At 43.5% G+C, this 26,561-nt stretch overlaps 1 protein-coding gene across 1 annotated transcript in view; it reads right to left on the minus strand.

Annotated features, from left to right (window-relative positions):
* The window catches only part of LOC137884141 (fibroblast growth factor receptor 2-like), a 38,841-nt gene extending 30,058 nt beyond the window's left edge, over positions 1 to 8,783 (minus strand). The window contains 2 exon segments of the mRNA XM_068725844.1: positions 5,710 to 5,965; positions 8,156 to 8,783. Of these exon segments, the coding sequence (XP_068581945.1) occupies positions 5,710 to 5,890 (181 nt within the window). The 5' untranslated portion in view covers positions 5,891 to 5,965; positions 8,156 to 8,783.
* Positions 8,784 to 26,561: the final 17,778 nt, after the last annotated feature.

A 26,561-nucleotide genomic window follows, 5' to 3' on the forward strand; every position in this document is an offset into this window, starting at 1 on the left:
TATGATGCGGTTTTCCACACCGGGGCCACTGCCTTCGCTGTGACATTATTACTGGCCTCAACTTTTTACTTTGCTGTTTAATTTAGGATTTTTAGAGATTTAGAGATGTCATAACTACCAGGAAACAAAGCAGTGTGGGTATCTGCCGGGAAACTAGCAGGTATGGACAATTTCAATTGGGGCTGACGTAGCAACGCAACACTTGAAACGCACACACACACACACAGGCCGCACTGTCTGTCAGCACATTGAAGAGAAAGGGAGGGCACCGAGGTGTTTCATAGAAAGATGATACTTGTACGGACACATGGATGTGTGTGTGCAACACTACTAAGGAGACGTCTGAGAGAGAAAGAGACGTGGAAGGAGGGAAAATAAGTAGAGAGTAGGAAAGGAATCTCTCCAAATGGTGCTTCTGGTTAAAGAAAGCATGCACGTGTTAGTTCTGCCCTCATCATTTTCTTATCTCTGCTGTGTCCATCTGTCCCCCTCCATCAACTACTCCTCCTCCTCCTCCTCCTCCTCCTCCTCCTCCTCCTCCTGCTGCTGCTGCTGCTGCTGCTCCTTCACTTCACTCTTTCACCTTCCCTTCCGCTTTGCCCTCTCCTTCCCCTTTCCCACACGTCTCCACCACCCCCACCCCAGGCTCCCGCCCCGCTGACCCCGCTGACCTAACCCTGACCCTTCCCAAACCTGTTAACACCTCCAGCATGCCCAATTGTTCATGGGAACCTGTGTCACGTAAACACACACACACACACACACACACACACACACACACACACACACACACAAACAGTGAATGCAGCAAGAACCCAAAGAAACCATTTCACACACTGAGAAAAAATTATTAGCACCTTAATAAATGCATGTATCAGACACGTGCACGCCAAGAGATACACCCAGATACACACACTCTCTCTCTCTCTCACACACACACACACACACACACACACACACACCTTGCTCCATTTGAAGAGAGTTTACAAGGGTCCAGGGATGCATGCTGAGCTGAAGAGTTGAAACACTTCACTGCAGATTTTTCATCTCTGCAAACTTTCATCCCCCTCTGCACCACAGGAGGGAGGCGGGTGTGTGTGTGCGTGTCCTCGTCTCTCACACACACACACACACACACACACACACACACGCACTTATGCTCGATTTCTATCAAGCAGCTTTCTCCTCTCCCCTCCCTCCATCATCACTATCATTTTGCGTCTCTTCTACTCAAGCACACCTCCATTTCAAAACCCATCTCTCTCTTTCTCCGACAGCTACATTATGAGTGTCGATCGGGTGCGATAGATTCAGGGTGTCCACTCCTCGCTATGTCTTCGCCCTCATTTGCACCGTCTCGGCTGACAATAATTAGTGTCTGCGGCAAAATGCAGCAGGCAATTCCCACCAACGTCTCCTTGATGTCTGCTCGCCTGTCTGTCAAGCCGGTATGCAGGGATGTTGGCAAGTGGCAAGGAAAGGACCGATTTTTCTTCTTCTTTGTTTTTTACATACATCCTCTTATGAATTTATTTCTGCAGAGAGGCTGCGGATCTGTTCTGCCATCTCCTCCCTGGCGTGTTCTGCACAATGGGATAGGTGGATTTAATGTAATGACTGCCATCTCGGAGGCACACACTCAGCATGCATGCAGACCAACAAGCACAGACTTCCAAATCACATTATCTCTGCTGCCTTTTCCTCTCCTCTTTCCTCCTCACATAGTCAAATCCCAGGACTTTTCTCCCTTTTTTTGTCTCGCCCTCTTTTCTGATGTCAGTGTCTTTTCACATTCAAATCCCTCCTTGGCTTTTTTTATTGTGACAAAGGAGCAGCTCCGTGAACTGGCTCCTGCTGGCGTCCATGGCAACCGCCCCCTTCGCTTTCACCAACCTCTTCACCCCTCATCAAGGCATTCTCTGAACCCCACCCGACCCCTTTAACCCACTGGCTACCCCATTATCTCCAAAGATCTCCTTAGGTTGAAGCTCTAGTGACCCTCAGATTAGGGCTTGCCTCTACTTTGCTCCACCTTCTAGAGATTAATTTTCTATTTTCACCATCAGTGAATCTGTCAACGATTTTTTTTTTTTTTCGTCACAACTTCCCGGAGCTCAGGCTGACATCTGTGAATGTCTTGTTTAGTTGAATCTAACAGTCCAAACCCCTGAGACATTCAGTTTACAATGATAAAAAAAGAGAAGAGAGAAAAAGAGAAGCAGCAAATCCTCACATCGGAGAACCAGAAAAACATTTGGCATGTTTCACTACTTTTTACTTAAAACGTGACGGACATTATTATTATCAAAACAGTTGGATGTTTTGTCGTTGGACTAAATGACTCTCACTCAAAGTGATTATGTATACTTTTTGCCCACATCACATGAATCGACTAATTGTTTCAGCTCTAATATAAACATCTACATTATAAGAGGTGCTTTTTTCAGAAAGGTGAGCATGCAGGAGGCTCAGTGCCGTGCATGAAAACAAATCAAAGGATGATATTTGTTTTGTTGTATTACCTCTGCCAACAAGGTTATATTTTTGGTTTGTTTGTCAGCAGGATAACAGAAAAACTACTAACCCGGTTTTCATAAAACTTGGTGAAAGGGAGCAACGTGGAAGGAAGAACCCATTTGATTTTGGAGAGGATTGGCCTTGGTGGGCGTCTGCGCTCTCCTGACTTCCCTTCTAGTTATGATTGGTTTTAGTAATTGTTTTTCCTCCATCATCAGGCTGGCTCAGATTCCCCTCTGCCTCCTGCTGTACACCGGACAGTCCACTGAGACCTGAGGCCCAAGCTGGCACAGGTAGCAGTGCTTACCAGCCTCTTATCAGACAGGTGTGAGATTGGGTTGGAGTGACAAGGTATTTTCAGGCAGATCAGCCAAGGCAAACAACACACTCTCACAACCACCAACACACTCAAACACTCAAGATTAACAGCGGCCAACGGCCGGCTATTAAAAGTCATTGTGTGAAGGCTGTGTTTTCAGCCCAACTGGTCACGCCAGCGGCTGACACATTGCGTTTAATTAGAGTTCAGTGCCATTGCCATCGCCACAGTCACGCACACACAGACACACAACCATGTGTCGTTAACCTGCCAGCTGAGTCTTTTATGCTTTTACCACCCCTCTCCTACTGTGTAGACAGCAGTGTTACAGACAGATAGTAAGCCTGCAACTCATTCACATTCCCACCTTCACATACGACGACCAACAGTCTGGTGTAAACTATGATCTTAATGAGCCGTCTATTATCGTCATTGCTGTTAATGAATGGCAATTGTTACTGTGTTTAACACAAGCTGACTACATATCTTATTAAATAAGGTACGGCATAGCAGTGGAAACTGGACTAAGAGGAGAAAACCATGAAGCGAATAAATACAAAAATGTGCCAAGAAAGCAATTTTGTTCCTGCTGCGCCCAGAAACTCTTCTAGAAATAAAACGTTGACAAGCATCCCTCCTTTTCTTGAGTCCGTCTGAGCATGAAAGACTCGTCCTTGTAACCTTTACTTATTTAACCACGCAACTCTTTTGAAGCGCTTGCCTCTATGCCGATCAGAGCACTTTCCGAGAACAGAGTTTGGCGGGGAGCGCGCGAAAGTACATCCAGACCATGAGCTGACTTTTGTCAGCAGCACTCATATTCAGCCTTCATTCTGACGTGCCTGCCGCCGCATTTATTCCGCAGTTATATGCAAAACGGGGCCCGAACAGACCAAAGAGCAGAGAATACCGACGTTAGACGCACACACCTGCAGTGTTTGCCACCATTGTTATTCAGCTCAGTCAGAGTCTTATAATCACAGAGAGTACCTGGACAAGGTAAACACTCTAGATACTGTAGTGGCTAAAGGGACAACAATAGATCTGTTGTGGAGGCCTTAACCAGCGCGCTCGCTCTATTTCTAGTGTTACAGCAGCCACAGGTAAACAAACAAGCAGGGCCACCAGGGGTGCAGGCGTGGGCTCTATAGAGACAACATTGATATGATATGCAATCTGATGAATCTACAGCGGTGGGGGGTTTCCTTCTACATCTCTGTAGAAGGTGGGACCAGCCAATCTGTCTCCCTAACATATATGCCATACGGCTGACAACAGTGCAGCCCATCAAGAGCAGTGAACGAAAGGAGACCACGACAAACATGCATTCACACACACACACACACACACACACACACACACACACACACACACACACACACATACACACACACAGCTGCGGTTAAATCTATGTTAGCTATGTGCAGCGGGGAAACTGACTCGGGATCAGATAAGCAGGCCAGGTTCTCTGTGCCCCGTTGATCCCTCATCATGTGACCCCCAGGTCTAGCCACTTAATCTCCAGTCACATGACTTCACCGCAGCTCAGTAATCTCTCCATCTAAAGGAGAAGTCAAATATGCACAAATCCTCTTAGACCTTTCCTGGAGGATTGTATAACTCTCTGGAAAACTCTCTCTGTCCTCTCTCGGTGGCCATGTAGCGTAGCATTCAGGCCATGTGGGGCTCTGAACCCACCGGCTCGGAGCCAAACAGTCTGCGACAGAACAACAAAAGCATCAACAGGAGAGGAGAGCTGAGGCGGCCTCTCATTAAGGTAGGAAAGGACGATACCTGACCTCTAGAGCAAAGGGCGAGACGCGGTATAGGTGTATGTAAGTGTGTGTAGAGAAAGAGAGGTGGCTTAAAAAAGTGATGCTCTGTTGTTGGCCCAACTTACAATTAGCATGCTGATTAAAGCCCGGGAACAAAAGGCTTTGGAATGTGAGTTACCATCCATCACAACAACTCTAATTAGCTAGACTCTGACCAGACTGGAGACAGAAAATGGACAAGCCTCAAAGGAAAACCTTTTATTTTTTTAAAGACCACAAAAAAAGCTCTCACAAAGGCTTCTCAAAAGTTTTTGTTCTGTCAAAACAAAATGTGACTTTCAAATATAAAAAATGTACAAGCTTTGCGGAAAATGGAGCGTATTGTGAGTCAAAATAACAAAGCAAAGCCCTGAACTCTGTATCCTAATTTCTCCCTTTCCCTCCCTCTTTGTGCTTCTTTCTAGACAAGCAGGGCATGAGAGAAATGCCAGCATAAACACTGTCCCACCCTCCTTCATAGCTCTCCCTTGTCCTCCCACACGGGGCCACAAACCTGCCTGTAACACTCAAGTATACCCTGAACTACCACGGACATCGACTAGAGAAGTAAAACAAAAAAAGAGTGTGAATCACACACCTCATGGTGAGCAGAGGCTCATCACGCTGAGGTTAGTTCTTTCCCTTCGGTTTGGTTTTTTTAACCCCCCCCCCTAAAAAAAATATGTTACATGAACCCATTATTTCTACTTGTTAGGCTTTTACTGAAGCTTAAACGGGCAATACATTTTAAACAATAACTTGTAATTTGTTACTGTTCTATCTTCAAATGAATGAAACATAGAAAGCGAAATATCCCTCATTTGGCTGGAGGCCAATCAGGGATTTTCATCCATTGATATTAAAGTGAGATAAGGAAAGGAATTATAAGGAAAGGGACGTAAAAGTTCATCAAAAACTCTGAAGTCAGGTTTAAGGGGGGAAAACAAACTTGACAGACCTACACCTGCTCTCTACAAACAAACCAAACAAATGGCTTGTCCCCCCTGCTCCACCTCCCAAACTCTTTGTTTCTGTCCCCTCTCGTCCCCCGCTGCTTACCTTCAGGTTCCAGAGTGGCCTCCTCCTCCTTGGTGGCGGTGAGGGGCGGCCGGGCCACGCTGACGGTCAGCAGGGACAGCAGGACAGCGGCCAGCAGCCAGGCCCACGAGGCCATCCCGTTAGTGGGGGCAAGCGCTCCCCATACTCCCCTTCTCCACCTCCCCCTGGACACTGATCCCATCTGAGGGGGTCCGCCCAACCATCAACTGCTGCCGGGTCGGCCTGTCACTCAGTGGAATTCACCCAATCACCTGGGCTGAGAGGTGAAAGAGAGAGAGAAACGGAGGGAAGGAAAGGTGGTGGCGGAGCGATGATTGAAGAGGTGGACAGAAGGGTGAACAGAAAGGCGGCAAGAAGGAGGGGGGAGAGAAAATGTGTTAGAGTGGAATAATTCATTTTCAAAGAACTTGTTTCTGCATTACTTTTCCTCCTGACTTTATTTTTGACAAAGCGAGATGGACAAATGAAGGGAGAGAAAGCAAACAGAGAGACAGTGTTTCAAAATGCTGTCAAACAAGCCATTCATCCGACATACCGAAGCTGTGAGGCACCAGCAGTCAACACAACCTGCATCTATCTTTGCTTCTAATCTATAATTATATGCACTGAAATATGTATTAGAGAAAGCAATTAAGAGCGCCAAATGTCTTAGTGTTCACAGTCTAACCCGTTTGACGTCTCCCTGACACACACTGCTGCCACACAGCTCAAAGATCAGACTTGGTCAAATGAGATTTCACACAAATCCGATTTTTTTGTTCCTATTTATTTTCATATTAATAATAAAGTAAATTCTTAATTGATGAGGAATTATATGTTTTGGAAATAACCATGGAACAGGACGGACACCATATCAGCCAATGTGGCACAAATTTCGCTTAGGTGGAGATCGTTTATTCCCGTGCGCAACAGATGCGCCAAAACTGTTGCCCGCGCTGCTTCATCCGTGTTAATTGTATTCGTAAGAGGCTCTTATTGTATTTGCGTGACTTGATTATGAAACCAGTAAGGCTTTAATTGAAATGCAATATTGCAATATTGGACACTCACACACACACAGAGACACACCGATCTGTTTAGCCAGACATCTGCGGTACAACCGTGCTCGTGTGTCTCTGGAGGTTTGGTGAAGTCACGCTTCCCTGCGCTCCTTCTGCTCCAGCTGGACGTATCGATTGTTTTTTTTACCCGCAAAGACACATGTAGTTTGGTTTTAAGAGGGCCAACTTGAAAACGCGCAACCTGATTTATCTTAAATTGTCCCCTTCAGGGACCACACGCGACACGGACGGTGGACGCGCACAATGATGTCGGGGTAAACCACGAATGTATCCCAACATCCTGACTTTATTAGAGACGTGCACCGGTTGGATTTTGCAATTAAGGCGAATAATTCTGCATAGTTACAGCTCAGACGTATGAATTATTAATGAGCTGTAAACCAATCAGTGCAGCAATCGACCATTGATTTGACTTACTCTGTCTGAAAACTTCAGCAGGACGAATGGAGCCCAGAATTACCCAGAAACCTCTATTCGATTTTTCGTTTTACATCATTTAAGTGTGTAGAGCACATTCAAAATACATATAAATATATAAGCTGCAGCAAATATAATTAAACTTATAGAACTGAGTGGGTAAAGAGAAAAAACACGAGGATACAAACAAATAACAAACAAAACACATAAAACTAAAGAGAAAGGGTTCATAAAGTTGAGTGCTCCTCGTTGGAAAAAAACAACTTCTTTTAGCATGTTGCTGACGACATGACATTTGGACACATGGGGGACTTTGCTCCATACACGGCCACAGCTTTTCATTTAAACCGGGCTTTGAATGGCATTTCTTGGCACTGATTGAATTCCTATTGACATTCAAATCAGTTGGCTTTCTCCACAATGGGGGCTCATTTGGAGCTGCTCAGTGATTTAGGGCTCCGGCACCAAGCAGTGAAAAAACAACTGCGGTCACGGGATAATTGGCACCATAAATGCAATGTAGAAAATTAAGCAAAGTAATAAATAACCAGGACACTTGTTAATGGGCCCTGAAGTGATGATGCAAGGTCCTGTGTAGTTCCTTGCCATCTCAAGTAAACAAGGGGAAGATTTCTCTGCATCCACTTTAATGAAGGATGGTAGACAATAACATATATATAAGAAAGCACATTGTGTTGTTTTGTTGAATGCGTGGAAATCTGAAAAAACTAACTTTATGGAGAACTTTGTATATTTTATAGAAAAGACAACAACAAAGTAACAAATGAAATTGTAAAGTCAACAGCAAGAAGTAAAATCGTTGTTATTGTGTCATGCAGCCGTAAAGAAAACAAATAGCTGGAAAGCGCAACGCATTTCTACAACCACGTAGCCTATTTGTCATGACAGCCGAAACACTGACAGATGAGACTGTGAGGAAGCTTTGCACGTAAACAGAAAACACTTACCAGGGAGGAATAAAATCGTGGAGATCTCTGTTTTGACATGCACAGATAAGGGTGGAGAGAGCATGAGCTGAATCCGGAGGGAGGAATGTCTCCAACTCCACAATGCACCAAAAAAAAAAAAAAAAAAAAAAAATCTGCGAGGCGCTGCCTTTTTTTCAGTTTACTATTCCACAATCAACCGGCATCAACTCCGATCAGAAGATATATTCCAAACCCGACTGGCAGCGTAGTCCAATGCCATGCAAAGAAATCCCGAGTTTACACGCGTTGGTTATCCTTCATAAACAGCTCAGAAAAGCACACCGCTGTCCCCCCCCGAAACTTTCCTCGCCGTCACCAAGTTGCTTCTAGGGCGCAAAACATTGCCCAGTGTTCCCGAGCAGCGCACTTGTCAACTAAATAGAAAAGTTTGCAGCTACTGCGGAGGTGTGCCGGGGTTTAAAAAGGTACAGGAGGTTAGTTGTCCGGTGCAAAATGTCATAAAATCCATCAGTGTGCGTTCCCCTGTTGTAAAGAGCGTCTCTCTCTCTCCGTCCGCCGACAGTCCTCGCACTGTTTCTCAGACGCTTTGTCAGGTTTACTAGGGTTTTTTCTCCTCCTTACGTCTCCACACACTGCCCTCCTCCTTCACTCCAGTGGGTGTCATCCCCCCCCCCCCTCCCCCCGAGCACCCCGAGTGTAATTCGAGCCGCTTCCTGGCCGCAGTGCCTTTGGGCCCTGCCTTCCTCCGCCCATCAAACTGCAGCGCTCAACATGCTCAAACTGGGTCCAACAGCGAGGGCCCCCGCTCCGCTCCGGAGCCGTCAGACCGCAGTAACAGCGCCTCTCAGTGGCCGAGGCATGACATGTGCGGGAGGAGAGGCACATAACACGTACACACACTCACACACTCACACAGACGCACAAAGCACGCAGTAGCCTGTATTTCAGTATGTTTAGATGCTGCAGTGATGAAAAAAGTATCCTGATCATTTGTTTTAAAATTAAAAGTAGCATACAATGAAACAATGACTTATTTCAAGAAAGTATTATCAGCAAAAGGAACTTTAAGACTTAGCATAGGAGAGCAAATCATCAGCTTCTAAATATGAGTCGTTATGAAGCAAACCAGCCCAAAAAAAGTAGTGAAAATAATATCAGTAGTAATACAACAATATTAAGGTATGCAATATAACAGTTTTATGTGTCATTATACTGCATAACAAGTACAATAATTGATATACTTTTTATAAAATGTAATTATGTAACATGTAATTAGAAATGATATCTGTCAGATAAATGTAGTACAGTTAATAGTGCATTATTTACCTCTGAAATGGAGTTTACGTATGAAATGGCAATACTCAGGAAAAGTACAAATCCAGCAAAATTGAAGTTATAGTACTTGAGTAAAAACTATGACTGAGATGCGGCATGAGGGTTGCGACATGCCTGCCTCCTTTAGTTCAGGCCACTTCAACAAGCCCACCAATTACTTTGCTATAATGCCATCCACCACTCACTATTAGAAGAGCTGATGGTGAGTACAATCTGTCTTTCTTATAGAAATATGTGAACATTGAAATGCATCAGCAGCATATCTGGGTGTAATGTGGAGGAATGCCTTTGCATATGGGCGTGTATATGTTTTAATAAAGATGAATTTACAAACAGTGGTGAAATGCAGTAGTACTGTGCTCGAGTAAAACATTTTTGAGGTACTTTTACTTACCTTCAGTGTTTGATGCTACTCTACTTCTACAGGTCACTGGTCCTCTGCAGGTTAAGTTGACATAATACAGTATGTGATCACAGGAAAGATGAGAAAGAAAAGAAGTAAAGTTGAAGAGAGAAGTGGAGGGATTTTTTGCTACGGTATGGTGCATTGTTGCAGAATTAGAAATAACCGAAGTAGGTAACTTCACAGATGAACAGATCTGTCCACAGCTACCCAGAGAGAGACTGAAGGCTGGCCCCCTGCAGCTCGTCCCCCACTGCTTCAAGCTGTCTCCTGCATTGGTTCAGGCGTTCAAGAGCTCTGAAAGAGACGCAGGGGAGGGTAGAAGACTCTAATCTCCACAGACTTTTTTTATTTATTTTTGTCTCGCTGCTGAAGCCCTCTCTTTTTAAACAAGGGAGGGAAAACTCTTCCATTCATTTTGAAAAGGGGCACTAACAAGGCTTTTTTTCTGAGGTAAAGGTTTGGCCTGTGAATGGAGAGTTCTTCGTCTGTTTTTCTCTCCTCTCCCATCTCTGCCTCCACCAGTAAAGCCATCAGATAACTGACAGGTTGGCCAGAAAGAAAGAGGGAGCGAGAGGTGAGAAAGGAGAGTTTGACTCATTTTTCAAGAGTGGCACAAACTACCCCCCACTGTTTCTCCCTCTCTGGGTGTCTCTTTCCTCCTACTGCATGAGTCTATTTACAATCGCCCAATTTATTTTCCACTGCTTGGGCATCCCACGTTTGAATGAAACCTCATCAAGCAGAGCCTCATGGGCCTTTGACTGAGAACTGGATGGACTCAATACCCTTGCGCTGTGGTATCCGTCAACCTGTCATTGTCCCCTCTTCATCTCCAATCTTTTCTTCAGTTCTCTTTCTTCCTTAATCCCTCCTGCGCCAACAGCCGCACTGTTTGGAATTAGGAAGCAGAGTGGGAGGAAAAGAAAGTGACAAGCTAATAGCTTGCCATCAGCATCTTAGATGAACATATTGATTACTTGTCATTATTGGAACTCATCAGGAGGGCAGCGTATTGGAGAGGTTCTCCAATAACCGTGTGTTAATGGTGGGAATACCTCTTATTGCTGTGACGATTGGAGCTGTGAGTGATGTTTGTGGCTGAGCGACTCACCAGTCATTAAGCGTGCCTCCTGCTGCTATGTAAATCCAAGATGCTGCTGAAGAGAGTGCATCGACAACTAGCCGTTACCTCGCTTTGTCCGCGGACCGACTAATTGGTTCACATTAAAGTCCCCCTAACATTTCAACATGTGTTTTGCTCATTGTTACTTCACTTGGATGTTTGTCGTTCACCGTGCAGAGTGATGTCTGAGCAGACTGACACTGACACATACAGAGTATCTCAAAGGACATTTTCACATTCATCTGCAGAGGAGGAAAAGTTTCTCTCAGTTCACTCACTTTTAAGACGCTTACGTATAAAAGTGGTTTTGTGACATCACGACTAATTTGGAAGTCAGTCGTGCTCCGGTGTGCAACTTATACCAGTGTGATGTGGAAACTTTGAAAAACACACAGACTTTTCAGTGAAGTAGGAGATATCTTAAATCCAGCTGAAAAACCTTGAAAATACTAATATTTTCCTAATTATTGAATAGATATTTTTGTGATATTTAACCAGTCTGGATATTTAACTAGTCCTTACTTGTTAATCCTCATCACTCTTATTCTGGTGTTATGAAGGTGTTCCAAATGTTTCTATTGCCGCTTCTTTTCTATTGAGTCTCAGACAAATCTATTTTAAGCAGCCGCAGTCATCCCAACAGTGCTCTATCAGTGATAACACATGCAATGGTTGGGGTGTACGCCTCTATTGGAGGCAATCAACCAGTATACAGTGCTTTTTTACTGCAGTGGCACATAGACAATCCACCCCCATTACAGTGAGCTGAGCCAGAACGCAGAAGCCCCTCCCCATGTCTTTCTGAATGCTATCGAAGGCTAACAGAGTTATTCTCTGTTGAGAATCACCGAGCACAAAACAGACTTGTTCTGCTCTCGAAGATCATTCTTTCTTCTTCCTAGAGGGTGCTGCTGTGAATAATGAATGGCACAGTGATGTGTTATTGTAACTTCCCGATGCCAAATTTGAGTGAGACCCCTCCTTTTTTTCCCAATATATCACTGACACCATATAATTAAAACAACAAACGTGGGTGAGTCATATCCTGTGCAAAATATGAAACAAATGCAAAGAGCTGTGTGAGTTGGGGGATGGGGGAGATTGGAGAGAGAAGTCATAAGTAGATGCACGCCTCAGGCTCTAATTTGAACCATATACTGTAGCTTCTCTGCAGCCATGTGGCGATGCATGAGGACCCTGACAGAAAGTGCGAGAGAAAAGTTTAGGTATTTGGTTAGAGAGCGGGCAGGAATCAGCAGTAGCAGTATTCAAAATGTGTGCTGAGGAAAACCTCTTATCCTTGTCATGCGGGCACTCTGGACATTCACTCCAACTAGGAGGCCAGCTCTTACTGCTCTGCCCCGACACAAGCCATCTCACACAGTGGAGTCCCTCTGCTTTTAGCTCAAGAGGCATCACCCCATAAGTCAGCAGGTCGTCCTCCTCACCGGCATTGATATGCCGTATAATAACCTCGTCCAGAAAGCCAGGCCTCCGCTGTCCTCTCCTCCCCCTCAGCAGGTATCAGAGAGCAGGGATGGAGGGGGAGTGAAGGGTCAATCATCCAGATTCCTCACATGTTTCCACCTCAGTACTCCAGAGTGTTTGAAATAGCTGGGATGCCTGCAGACTGAGTTCGCAGGGGAGCTCAGCTGAAAGGGGAGCACAAAACAAAGAGGGAACGTTGATGCTTCCAGCTCTAAACTGGGAGTTTGGTAGTTTCAACTCCCGCAAGCTGCAGTGGAAAACTGCAAAGAGCAGCACGAGAAGCAAAAACTTGGAGCGAGCTGCAGTGCTGCTTTCCCACCCACCTGACTGGCACCATCACTCCTAATAAAAACAACACAAGATTTTTTTCCAGGGAGAAACACAGAGAAAGAACTGACAACGTTGTACCTCTATATAACATGAAGAATGACTAGTCACTTCTTTACTCTCTGTCTATTTGTGTTCCTCTCTTTATCTTTTCTCCATTTTTTCCACAATTCAATGCTTACACAACACATATGCATTATGCTCACACACACAAACACATTACACAGCTCATTTGGTTCAGAGAACAGGTCACTTCAGTCATTCTGGGGATGACTCATAGTGTGCAAGTCAGGACTTCAGCCTGTGCTGACACTGTTGGAGTTTGGTTTGTTTTCCCCCCAAACTAACAATCCTTTAAGAGTTAACTACAACAGCTCAATATTCCTCTTTAGTGAATGCACACATCGTGACTATGAGTTGTGATTTACGTCATTGCAAAGCCAGAAATTCATTAGCTCAGTGACTCAGGGCTTAATGTTTCTGCCAGTAGTAAAGAGCTACGACCGAGAAGATATTAAGTTAATCTTGTGTCCTTATGGAAAGTCTTTTGACTTGAAAATACTGATTTATTTTTTTTGTTATACAAAAAGTGAACACATTTCCACCTATTTTTTCCTGCTGTTTAACTTTTTTAGTGACAATAACCATGAAATGTCTTAAAATGAACCTTTTGCTAAGCAAACACAATGTTCTCACCTCAGAATTACTGAGAGTTTCCTAACATTAGGTTATACTCTCCGCAAAGACAGTCACAAGAACATGAGCTGATGTGGAATCAAACGTTTGGATCTTTAATACTCCGTGCGGGTTTCTCCTTGGATTCAAAATGAAAAAATTCTCAAAGCTCTCAATTTTCTCTGCAAATCCGCGTCCGCGTAGTTGGAAAATGTTGGATGTGCACGTACATGCAAAAACCTGTCACACTGAACCCCCCCGAAGGGGGGCATCTGATGGTGTGACGTCACTTTAGCTGTGTGGACACTCGCGATCCTCACGAAAGTGTCACACTAAAGCTTATGGTATCACCAGACCAAGTAAAGTTGTAGAAACAAAACCTTTGTACCTTTTGATTGATTTTAAGTTATTGTTTTTATTTGTAAAGTCAAGAAAGTGTTATTTTTTCTTTGAACAGAAAGGTTTAATAATTAAGGGAAACGTGCTTATTTGCTTCCTGGCAGAGAGTTAAATGAGATGATTGATGCCGCTCTGGTATCCCTATGAAGCTACAGCCAGAAGCCGGTTAGCTTAGCTTAGCATGAAGACTGGAAAAATCAGGAAACAGCTAGCTTTGTCCAGTCTGAGATAACAAAAGAAGTCTACCTGCACATCTAAAGCTCATGAATACATGCACAACTTCCCGGAGGTTTCACTGGTTGGGGTTAAACTGCATAGAAACAAGAAATAGTCTGGCACACTGTCATTTCACACCTCAATTTTAGTTGATGAACTTTGGAGGTGCGGGTAGGCATATTGTCTTTTCCAGTGGGCAGAGACAGGCTAGATGCAGTCTTTGTTCCAAGCTAACCAGCTGTTGGCTGTATCTTCATATTGTACATACAAATAAGAAGAGTGGTATTGATTTTCTCATCTAACTGCTTAAAACATTCTTTCTAACAAGTAAAGACTTATAAACAAGTGAGACTTATTCTCACCATTTAAATATATCTTTTCCCGTGTTTTACAGTAGAAAAAGTCTGAAGACTGAAATGCTTAGCGTTGTTACTATAAATGTGTATGTCCCGCTTCCCTGTTGTCCCAGGGAGTTAGACATTAGCGCTGACTGCAGTGATCCCTGCAGTTCCTCTACCCGGAGTTGCAGGAAGTCAGGTTAAACATTACATGGTGTACGGAGCCGAACTGTTTCCCAGAACAAGCAGCAGCTCTGAGTGACAACTCACAGGATGTGTGCTTTGTGGTACCTATAATCTACTGCTCTTACCAGCAGCACTGTCAGCTGCTATGAAGAGAACCGATGCTATCTTTGAGGATGTCCTCATGGACTCTCTTTAAAGGCAGTGGGGTTTCTGAAGGACTTTCCCTGCATTTTAGAAGCAGGTGTTTTCTATTGAGAGTCTTTACGCCATTTGAAGATGAGCACAGCCTGTCATCTGGCTGATCTTTAGAGAACGCTCGTCATCGCAGACGGTGATAAAGCGAGGACTAAAGAGGGCTGAGGAAACAAACCGAAAGTATTTAGGGTCACTCTGGAGTGCCCACCTCAGAGAGAGTCTGCATTCCCAGCATACACATAGCTTTCATTGTGATTACAGATCGAGGGAGGCCCATGGAATAAATCACAAGGTCAGTGAATGGGTTGTCTGACCTTTAACCCCTGGGCAGAGAAAAGACTCTGCTCTATGTCCTGATGTCATCAGCAAGTCATTACTGCCAAGGCTCTCAACACCTCTACCATCCCACCCTAAGTCACACTGCTCAGCTGCTATTGGACAAGCCCCCTGGCCACAGCACCTAAATCACTCTGCTGGGCGGCAGTTATAGACTTGACCTTGGCCTGGTGCTGTTTTCCATGCCCCGCTCCCACATTTAACTGTGTTTATTGTTTTTCTGTGTCTCTGCTTACTGCTCTGGCCAGTGGCAGGGGCACAAGAAATAAATCAAGAAATAAATTATGGGTGCATTAAACAAAATTGCTCCGACATGTATTATTTGGTCATGTTAGCAATATCTAACGACTCCGTTCAAGTTCCTAATTATTCTTATTCTACTCTGCACTAATATGGGTACTATGGTAGATATGTGTCAGTGGGCATGTTTGCCTCATGTGTGCTTGACGGAGTTTGTTGAGACGCAACTAAGGCATTGAGGCAAAGCATATGTTTTCTTAAGAGACGATGAGGTGAGCTGAGGTTAACTATTTTGACCGTGAACGCCAATCTGAGGCCTAATTTGAGCTGAGCGGTCTCCTGAGGAGTCACCTCCTCACCAGGGCCCTGACCTTTGACCTCCTCAAGCTGCTTCTGCACTACATCCAGAGAGATAGATAGAGGAACAGAGGGAAAGTGACTGAGATATATGTCTTATTAAACATCTCTACACGCCACATCCTGACAAATAACCCCTGTGCACACATAACAGCGCCGCAACTCTCAAAATACAAGTTTAGAAAGTACAAACCTTGATTTCCACTCTTGTTTTTGTCTGTGTGCATTCGTGCATGCTGTTTTCCCCAGGGGCATACACAGTTTCCCATATTCAGTAACAGGGGAGCGACTGTGAGCAAGCAGCTTCAGGTTGGAGCATGCCCTCCGCAGCACAGACTGACAGACATTTACATTGTTGTCGCCCACATTGTTCTGCACTTGCAATTTCCAATCACGGTGTTGAATAGTGGCATCCCCTGAAAAACCCATCTCTCAGCATCTACCCATTTCTATTTCTCCCGCTCTCTTGCCCCCAGTAATGGCAGAAACCCTGAGCTGTGCAAAGCAGGGCAGATTAAAAACGCCTACCAGGCCTATAAACTAACCAAGCACTTATGAAGGCACCTGGATAGACTCCTCTGCAGAACTGAATGTCCCTCAAGACAAAAGACCTATTGACTAATTAATTATATAAAAGATTATACCTACACCAACATTGGAGACTCGCCGGGAAAAGTCTTTACAATTACAATCATTTAAACGCCTGAACATGTGTCGACTAATGTACACTTTACTCGTTGGAGAACTGCACAGTACAAATAAATTAATCAGGCTGAATGCTACACTTTCTTTCAAAGCACTTAGCAGTTTGGGTGCCCCGTTAGTGCATATTCCATCAATCATGATCAGATCACTCTGGAAAAATGGGACGAGGCCAATGTACAGAACTGTTCCAACTGAGCAGGATTTTAGCAAAGAATGGTGGAATTGTAAATGTGGTTTGTGTCGAAAAGTACAGAGAGCAGCAAAGAAATACATCTGAGTTGAGGTGTAATAAAATGTTTCTCAAGGATTTGATTTAGTTTAGTTTGTGTCACTTTCTAATGAGGTATGCCTTATAAGGGGGTTTCCAAGCTGTAACTAATGGCTTTATTAATGGCCAATAAATCATTTATTAAGCCATTTGAAAAAAAAAAAACTTCTTGGTTGCCAGATCGTAAAAATAAACAAAAAAACCTCAAGCTCTTTGTCGTTTTATCTTTAAATAATTTGGAAGACCCCTGTGATCGACAGGTTAACCACTTGGAATAATTTCTAACTGTAAACTATAAGAAATAATTTATTCATATGTAAATCAGACATCATATAGCTTATACAACAATGTTTTGGAAGAACCCTGGCTGTCATTAATGACAACCACACATTCTAATAAACTTTGAGTTCTGCAATTATATTGTTCACAAATTAAATTGCGGATATTTTCCAGAAAGTAAATGGATAAATGCACCTTTACAGAGCTAGCTCTAAAAAGCCAGTTGCCACATACACCAGCCAAATAGATTTTACACAACTTGGAGCAACAACAAAAAATCCATAAATCATTATCACATTATTTGTGAATGTCATTAATTACAACTTATACCGATTTAAAGCTAACTTGAGGATTTAAAAAAAAAACAATTTCTCTGGACATTTAAAATGCACTGGTTGGTTTTACCTGCTGCATGTTTAAGGTATACCGTGATTATGAACAACCTGCAACAGAGTGGATGTACTGAATTCTTGTAACAGGATGATAGGCCTGCTGTGTGGGAAAACCTCAGCTTGTAATTACTGTAACAGTGAAAGTCAAGGAGACACACCTTGTAAACTGATCCCTGAGAATCCTGATGTTCACACTGAACGCCACTCCCCTGTCTCTTCCCCCGGCTGCACAGCTAAGCCCCTGGTAAAGCTGCCCGAGAAAGCTCCCCCACTCTAAACACCCCTCTCAACCTTGCCTGTGCTACCCAACACGAGCTGTCACTCCTTTAGTATGTCACCGTAATTCACAGTGACAACAAACAACTGGCCATGCTACACACAACCCATGATCCCTCACAGAAAACTAAGGGGGGTTGGAGAGTTGGAAGAAGAGAGAAGGGGCAGACGGGGACATTTAAGAGGGGACAAAGAGAAGAGAAAGAGGGCAAAGGGTAGAAAGATTGGAAGAAGGGGGCCAAAGGGGAGGGGAAGCTATAGTCATGCAGACAAACCATAACCATTATCTGTCATATATGTTTAAAACCATTTTAATATTTCCTTCCACATTCTGATATCCTGTCACGTTACTGCAGCTGAAAACCCCCCACAAATAATATGTTTCTGTATGGCTGTTAGTTGTTCAAAAGAGCCACATGAGGCTGACAATGAATATGGTCCTGTCAGAGAGGCTGATAGGTTGAGGAATAGTAGGCTGGTGACCTCTGACCATAGAGCATAGAAAAAAGACAGAGGTGGGGTAAGGGGAGGGCAGTTTAAGTTTCACACCCCTTCTCAAATGAAGCGCTTAGTTCAAGGTTTTGTACAAGTGTGAGGAGCATTTTCTTTTCCTGAGAGACCTTAAGTACTTAAAAAGTAGACAAAAAAGCCATGGAGGGAAATAGGAGCAAAGGGAAGAATACCAATAAGTAGAGAAGTCGGAATGAAATGGAAATAGGAGGGAGGAAGGAAGGCTGGGAGCAAAGGGGGAGAGAAAGAGAAAAAGGAACATGACCCAAGGATCAGTCTTAGACGCGGCGTAAATCAAAGATGGCGTGAAAACACGGCACCTTTGGGCTCTCTGTTTTTCCCTCCAACTGTGGAGCCAAATTGTTCTCTAGCAGAGCGCAGCCGGTCCCGAGGCTTGATGTGCTAATGGTGGTGATCAGTTGTTGTTTATCTAGCATTACTCCGACGTGCCAAATCGATCACTGTGTAAACATTAGCCAGGGAAAAGAAAGAAATTCACTCACAAAAGGCACCACAAACAGGGTAACTTCTCAACCACGCTGGGTTAAAACAGAGGGTGGAGAAAGTCTCAACAAGCTTTCAAGATTAAATTTAAAACTCTTTGATTTTTTTTTGTTATCAGATGTTTTTGGACATTTTATGCAACCATCAATCTGTCTGTGCAGAAAAGATGTCTGGTAGTGATAACTCATTCGGTGGTAAACGTGTGGTGGTGGCATGAGTGCCATGTGTATTTCATTGAATGTGTTCCACCATCACAGCCCCCAGCCAGTCTAGACGAGGAGCTTGTTTACTCCACTGCAGCAGCACAGACATGCATACGATCAAATCTGAGTAGAGCAGAATAGAGTATATTTGAGTAGAACAGAATAGGGTAGAGTATGGTAGAATACAGATCAGTAATATTCAGTAAATGTCAGTGTAGCATGTAATCGTGCAGATAAGTAGAGTACAGTAGAGCGCAAATCAGTACAAGACAGCACAATAGAATATAATAGAGTATGGTAGTGTAGAATAGAGGAGTAGAGTAGAATAAAGTACAGTACAGTTGTAGAGAATGAAGTGTGAGAGGGTGTTGTGAGTAAAGATGTAAAGTACAGTAGAGTAGAGTAGTAGACAGTACAGTTGTAAGGAATAAAGTGTGCCAGGGTGGTTTAAGTGGGCAGTAAAGTAGAGTACAGTAGAATGGGCCATATCTTTATTACTCCCAGAGGTTAGTGTATCATTCAGTCTTCAGAGAAAACAAACAGAGAACACACTGATGACAGATGAATAGAAGATGGAGCCACCATCTGGGCGTCAGGCTGCTTGGCTGGTGAGTGAACTGCCTGCCTATGGTGTGGGGGTCTGTCGCTAGGCGTCGGGCCATGTGTCCCCACTGAGGGGGGCACAGGGGTCCTGGTGGGCCTTGTGGCCTGTGACCATGATGCCTGTCCCCCTGACCCAGAGCACCACCCCTCACCCCAAACAAGACGCACGCATCCAAACACACACATGCACAATACCAGGTCAATGGCCACTTGCTCAATCCATTAACACTCTGTTAGCTTTTATATGAGAGTACAATGTTATGAAAAGCACATGTCCAAAGGTTGCAATACAATGGGAAAGCTGGCGACCAGATTCACATTCGGGGTCTGGTAAAAGTTAATAATACCAATATACTGTTCAGGACAACAGGACAAAATTAGAAAGTCTCCCTATGCTCATTGATTTACAGCCTGAGTTGGAGGTTTTCAGCTTTTAGGGCCCTAAAAAAACGAGTTAAAGCATAATCGCTCCTACCTGCATATGTAGGTCCCAACTTCAAACACAGAAACACATAACCACCGGTGTGTCAAGCTGGATGGGATGAAGAATTGGCCCCATTCCCATTGCAAGCTATGAGGCTCTACCAAAGAAAGCCCCAAAACACACCACAGACCTGCCACCCCAAACACACACACACACACACACACACAAGGCACAATGCAGCCATTAAGACATATAGAAAAGATGATGCAGCTACAGTTGTAGACATCAGACGGTAACATTTTCATGAAATCGATCACAGATAGCTGTGTCTTTTTGTGTTTAAGTCAGACTGTGCGAAGCAGTGCGGCACCAATCAACTTGTAAATCAAAGAAAATAGGGAGTCCGACACTAGAAAGTGAGGGTTGAGGAGTATCTTAAGTTAATAAGGAAAACTCAAAACCTTTCCACTTCAAATTCAGTAATCGTGCTGCACCACTCCAAGACATATATGAAGCACACAACGTGCACATAACTCCAAGTGAATACACATTAAGTACATGCACACAGAGTTGTAATTGGGCTTTGAGAGTACAAGAGCGGGTGTGGGCCCATCTGCCCCTGGTATCCAGGCTCTGTGTTTGGGGGGCCATGGGCAGACTGCTGCTGGCATGGAGTCTGAATAGGCTGGCGGCTGAGCTAAGAGAGCCGTGTGCACATGGCCTCGATGGCTAATCTGCTAATGTATTCCAGAGGTCAGGAGGGTTTCGCACCAAATCAATGGAGGGATTTACACAGCTTTCCCCTGGAATGTGCGCCATCCGCACTCTGCTTCGGGGGAAAACATCCACCTCTGCTTTGCCAGGCCGTCCAATTTTCCGCGGCATTTAACCACAAAAAAAGGAAGGGAATTCGAAAAAAAAACCAAAAAAACAGAGAGGTGCAGTGAAGCACTCTCTTACCCTTCCCTTCTTTTTTCACATGTCCACCACAGAAAGACCCTGGTGCCCCTGCCTCCCTGTCTAACCACATACTGTATAGCCCACTGCCACAGAGATTACTGAGCAGTGATGTAAGGTAGGGGGCTTTACATTTGGGGGAAAGGGTGAAAAAACAGCTGGAAGGGATGAAAAAAAGAATGCATAAGAGCAGCGGGAGCCTTCACCTGGATCCAGTTTTTGAGCAGTATCCTCTCTAATCCAAGCTTCTATAATGAGGCTCCAGAACCTCCAGAACCTAGAAAAAGGACTTTGATACACCGGCATGAAACCCAATTCCATCTGAGAATACCTGTACACCATCAGCATCTACAGTATATCTGCTCTCATAACATAAAGCACTGAGGTTCAAAATGTTCCATCTAAACATCTCAAAGGTCAACTGAAATGGGGCAGAAAATGGAAGCAATGAAGGGCGTCACAAAATTGATTCTCCCTGCAGCCAGACCTGCTGATATTTTCTTGACAAACACTGAATTGTGCTCCAACCAGAGGGTGAAAATGTTTTCAAAATGTCCAAAATGTGTACAATTTAGCGTGATTTAAAGGACACAGTAGGAGACTGTGATGTAGATGTTGTGCAACACTCGCTCTCTTTCATCAGGTGTGGCTGTAAATAAAAAAGTGTTCGCATTTGGCCTGCTTACATAAGTGTTGAAAAGAACTCAATTTAAAGGGCTGAGAGAAATTATTTAAAAAATGGCATTATTACGGGTAAATCCTGGGCCATCAACGTGAAATAGATGCCTAAGGTGATTACTGGACAAAGAAAAGCAGACAGAGAGAGAGTAAGGGGTGAGAACAAATATTTAAGGAGGGAAAGTGGCCCACTCTACAGCCTAGCACTCACAGTTTCTGATATGAGATCATGGGAGATATTTCCATCTCTTATCTGTAGTGTTTCTGTGTGTTTTGCGCAAATGTGTGTCAGTCAGCTCTTGTGTGCGGAATGCACTGGGGTTATGCAGTGCTCAATCCCTCCCCTCCTCTCCTCTCTGTCTCTGGCTGTTGGACCAGGCTTGGCTCAGGTCATAAATAAGCCAGGCTGGATAGAGGAGGACACCCGAACCCAGACACACAGACGCAGAGTACAGGGGCCCTGGCCTTAAATCCAGACAGCCCAGCTAGGACCAAACCAACCCAGACACAGAGAAAGAGAGAGAGAGGCAGGCGGCTCACTTTCACTGACCTTAAACTCAGTTATAGAGGTCCCAGGTCAGATTCATATAAATGTGTTCAGCTCCACGCGCTTTGAACGGGAGATTGATGTCCAGCTCAACTCACTTCTTATGTTATTCTTTCACATATCTGTCTCTGGGTGAAATATGCTCTGTGTTAAACTCCCCATATGGAAGGTTGATAAAAAGCAGTTTATGTAAGAAGTGGATTTACAGTATATAGATTTTAAAAGTCACACGAGGATTAAGATCCTTGTCCAATATTGCAGATATTTTATTGTGACTAACATATAGGCCTGTAATGTTTGTATCTCACACTGAAACTCTTCAGAATGCTCTTATTCTCTCCCCTTCTCTTGTCATAACTCCCCCTCCCTCTTGCTAACTTTTGCCATCCTTCTCTATCATCCATCTGATGTGTCTGCGACTGCTCGCTTCACTGCTGCAATGCTACATGATCTGTTTACCAATAGTGTACTCAACCGCCGGGCTGAGGCAGAGAAACGACAAAAGACTGTTTTAAGGGGATCAGCATCGACTCACACAGTTAGCCTCAAGCTCAGTATCTGACAGACTGCACCATGAAGGCTACTCGATGATCTCAAGAGAAGGAACATTTTTTGTGACATTTAATCTACAAGAGTAGTTTGTAAAGAATAATTTGACATGTTGTGAAATATACTTATTTTCCGTCTCGCAGAGAGCTAGATGGCAAGATGTTGTTACCTTTGGACAGAGGCAGGCTTGCTGTCTTCCCCTGTTTCCAGTCTTTGTGTTAAACTGCATTCTCATCTAATTATTGGCAAGAAACCAAAACTATTCCTTTAAGCTTTTAAGATGTATGAATTTCTCCATTTATGATGTTAAAATGAGAGAGGGATGAGCTAAATCCTCGTCTAAGAACCACCACCCCAACCTACCAAGTTCATCCACAATTCCCCCCTCCACGTGACTCATACCCACCCAGCCTCTTGTCCCAAGTCCCATCCTCCACATTGACATGATCTCTCCATTCATCTGCCAGAGCGTTTCCTGTGTACGGGGTGATGGGGGGGTCAGCTGTTTGATAAACCCATAAAAGGCCCCCAAGTTAGCCCATGAAGGCCTCGGATGGCCTCTGTCACCCGTTCCCACAGCCCGCCTGTCTGTCAGCCCCTCTGACTGACAAGCCCCCCCCCCCTACAGACACAGACACACACACACACACATAAAAAAATCATTTGGCCTGGGCCTGCCACTCACAACATGACTGACAAAAGCTTGAGCCTCTCACTTTTGCCCTTGTTAGTGGGGGAGGAAGAGAGGAGAGCAAGTGGGCACGGTGCCCAGTGACTCCACCTCGTCCAGTCTTGAACAGGGTCTCTTTCTGTCTTTTCCTCTGGCCCTCCAGACTCTTTGAAAAGAAAGAAAGCACCATGCTAAATCTACCAACAAGGGATGGTGGGTGGTGTGAAAAGACTGACACTGATGCCACCCTCCCCACGGCACAATGACACAGATGCTCCTGGCAGGAGGCTCGGAGCACAGCCCTGTGTCTTACGACATCGCAGGATATTTAGTGTTTGGTACCAATTTGGCTTTGATGTGTTTTCAGTTCTTATTACCAACACAATATTGATCTTTTTCAGTAATCACTCAAGGGAAAGATGTATTCCCATTTATTCTTTCATTCATTCATATCCTATTGATGCCGAGTTGTACGTTATGGTTTTAACCATTTTTTTTCTTGAAGTTTAAATTTGGATCCAGTATTACGCCAAGATATTCAAAATCAATGATTATATCAAACCTTTCATCTTTGATGAAAATATCAGAATTAAGAGGTTCTACCATAGTTTGAGAGAAAAACACACCCTTTGTCTTTTTAATATTTAGACAGAAGTGATTAATCAAGCCAGTGTGTGATCATTTCCAACACAATTGCTAGCTGGGGAGCTGCTAACTCATCTGTTTATGTATGTGTGTATACAACAGAGTAATCTGCGTTCATTTGCAGTTCATGACACTGTTGAGTGAGATCATTGATCTACAGGCTTAATGTTACGGGACCTAACACTGACCCTTGTGGAACACCCAGTGTGCGCTTCATGTCACTGGACGTTGCGTTACAAACATACACACATTGCATCCTATCAGATCTAGATGAAAATGTATGTTTCCTACGTTGGCATTGTCCAAACAGGACATAAGACTAAAGAATGTGAGGGATGTCTTCAGACAGGTTAGCTAACGTAACGTTACCAAATTTTGTAGTGAGATCATGTTGGAATATCGATATCACTTTACGAAATTTCTTCAAGTTAGCTAGCCATATAAAATGGGATTGTTGAAACTTTTTTTATTGCATTATTTAAAACAAGCACAGTCACAAATCAGTCCATCGTTATGCCTTTTCACTCGACGCATTCATGAATGTTATTTTTATTTTGTGGAAATCATGTACTGTGTCTGCAACAGAGCAGGAACAGTTGCCTCTGTTGTGCCAATAAGTGATCTTCTGTAAGAAAACTTTACAGTTTATAGTCTTAAGCTGTTTTTTCTGGATCAAGCTGTCATGGCGTGCAAATATACACAACTGTATGTCAGTGGTAAAAGCAGAGGTACAGGTCTTTGTGAAACTTTAATGTTTCTTGTTTCGGAATAATCACAATTGTGGCCAAACAAGTATTTGCAGTCAGGCATGACATTTACGTTATATAGGCAATACTATCGTTTCTGATTGTGTTGCCAATCAGAGCCAAAGGTCTTCACTATTGTGTTATGTGTGATTGTAATAAATATCTAAAATTCAATTTACATTTTCTTTTTCTTTTGTATTTATGGCGATGTGACACCACTGTAGCGCAGCCTACACATTCTGATAGCTCAGTTTATCCAGAAAAAAGAGATGCAAATACCATGTAAACAATTTGTTTTGGAAGTTGAAATGGTGTATACAATTTATTTATTTATTTAATATACTTCTTACTGTATAAGTTGTGGCAAATTACACAGAGAATGAAAGGTATAATTGTAAATGAGAGAAATTGAACAACTAAAAAGATTTTCAAATATCTGTATAAAATCTATAAAAAGTGGTAACAGTATATATTATAGTGGAGCTTGGCTTGTCTAGTTTAATTGTAAAAGGAGATACATTTTGAAATGTTAAGCTCCATATGTTTTAATTTAGTTAAACAAATTATTGATATATCTGCAAAAGCAATACAAACTGCTTATTTGTGCATACCTAGTTAGATATTAACATGAAAAAAATGCATTTTACCCATCATTCCACATATTTAGCTTTACTGCACCACCTTTAATGTTTTAGTACAACGTTTCTTAATTAATGTGATGGCTTGAAGTTTGAACTAAATCCAAGCAATACTGTGGGTGACACATTACATGAGATTAAGATCTCTAGAGTGGTTTTTGTGTGTTTATATGGTGATTTGCTGTCAGTTGACAAGTTGTCAATTGAGCTATTTACTTACTTTAACTGTCTTGTCTAGATTTTGAAACAGTGACATCTCTGTCTAACAGACACGTCTCAACCATTTAACGGACCAAATCAAACTCTGTATGTTCCAGGCCAGCCTCTGTGTATCTGTAACTTGAATTAGAACTTGCTGTGATAGTGAAGACAAAAAAACCCTGTTACAATAATTGTTTCACTGTGCAATGCCAACATTATTCTGGAAATTAACAGTTTTTTGGTGATGTTCTGGTGAGGATGCCTTAGTATAATTTCCAGGTCTAGGGAATCGTGTGCCCACTGCTTTATTTAGAACATTGTGACTGCTGATATTTTAATCTTTTGCTTGTTTTCTCTCCATGTTATCAGGTTTGCACCCAACACCATGCAGGTACCCGACCGCAGCCCCATATCTCACCCCTTCATTGAGGGGCCGTGGGTGGGTATCCCAGCCAGCAGAGGCCCGGTCCTGTCTCCAGACACACATCAGCGTGATGGAAAGTGGCCTCTGCAGGCCAGCAGGCCAGAAACTCAGCAACACCCTGTCTGAAGCCAGCTGCTTTAAAGAACCGAAGGAGAATTAAGAGGAAACTAATGGAAGGGAGAGAGGAGTCTTTCTGTCAGAAGATGAGATAATCTGAAGGGGTAGCCTCGGACACACGCACACACACGCACACACAGATTAAAGAAGTGGAAAAAAGTACTGCAAGAACATTTTTGAAGAGCCACAAGGGGTGTTATCTTAAAAGGAGAATATGTCTTTCCCTGCGAATGAGAGCGAGTTTCAGTGACTAGTTTGTGATGGTAATTTCCACGACGACAACCTGGTTCCAGTGTGGTGATCAGGCATAATGCAAGTCATGCATGACTGTTTCTGTCTATGTCTCTGGGTATCTCACTCCATCTGCCTCTATATCCAGTGACACCAATTACTTTCATCACTATGCATTTTTGAATTGAAAAATAGGAGACATGAAATCTTAACTCTGATTTGCATACGGCTGCAAT

This window comes from Cebidichthys violaceus, unplaced genomic scaffold, assembly GCF_023349555.1.
Source record: "Cebidichthys violaceus isolate CVI_PGR_0920_01 unplaced genomic scaffold, fCebVio1.0.p SCAF_10, whole genome shotgun sequence".
Classification (NCBI taxonomy): domain Eukaryota; kingdom Metazoa; phylum Chordata; class Actinopteri; order Perciformes; family Stichaeidae; genus Cebidichthys; species Cebidichthys violaceus.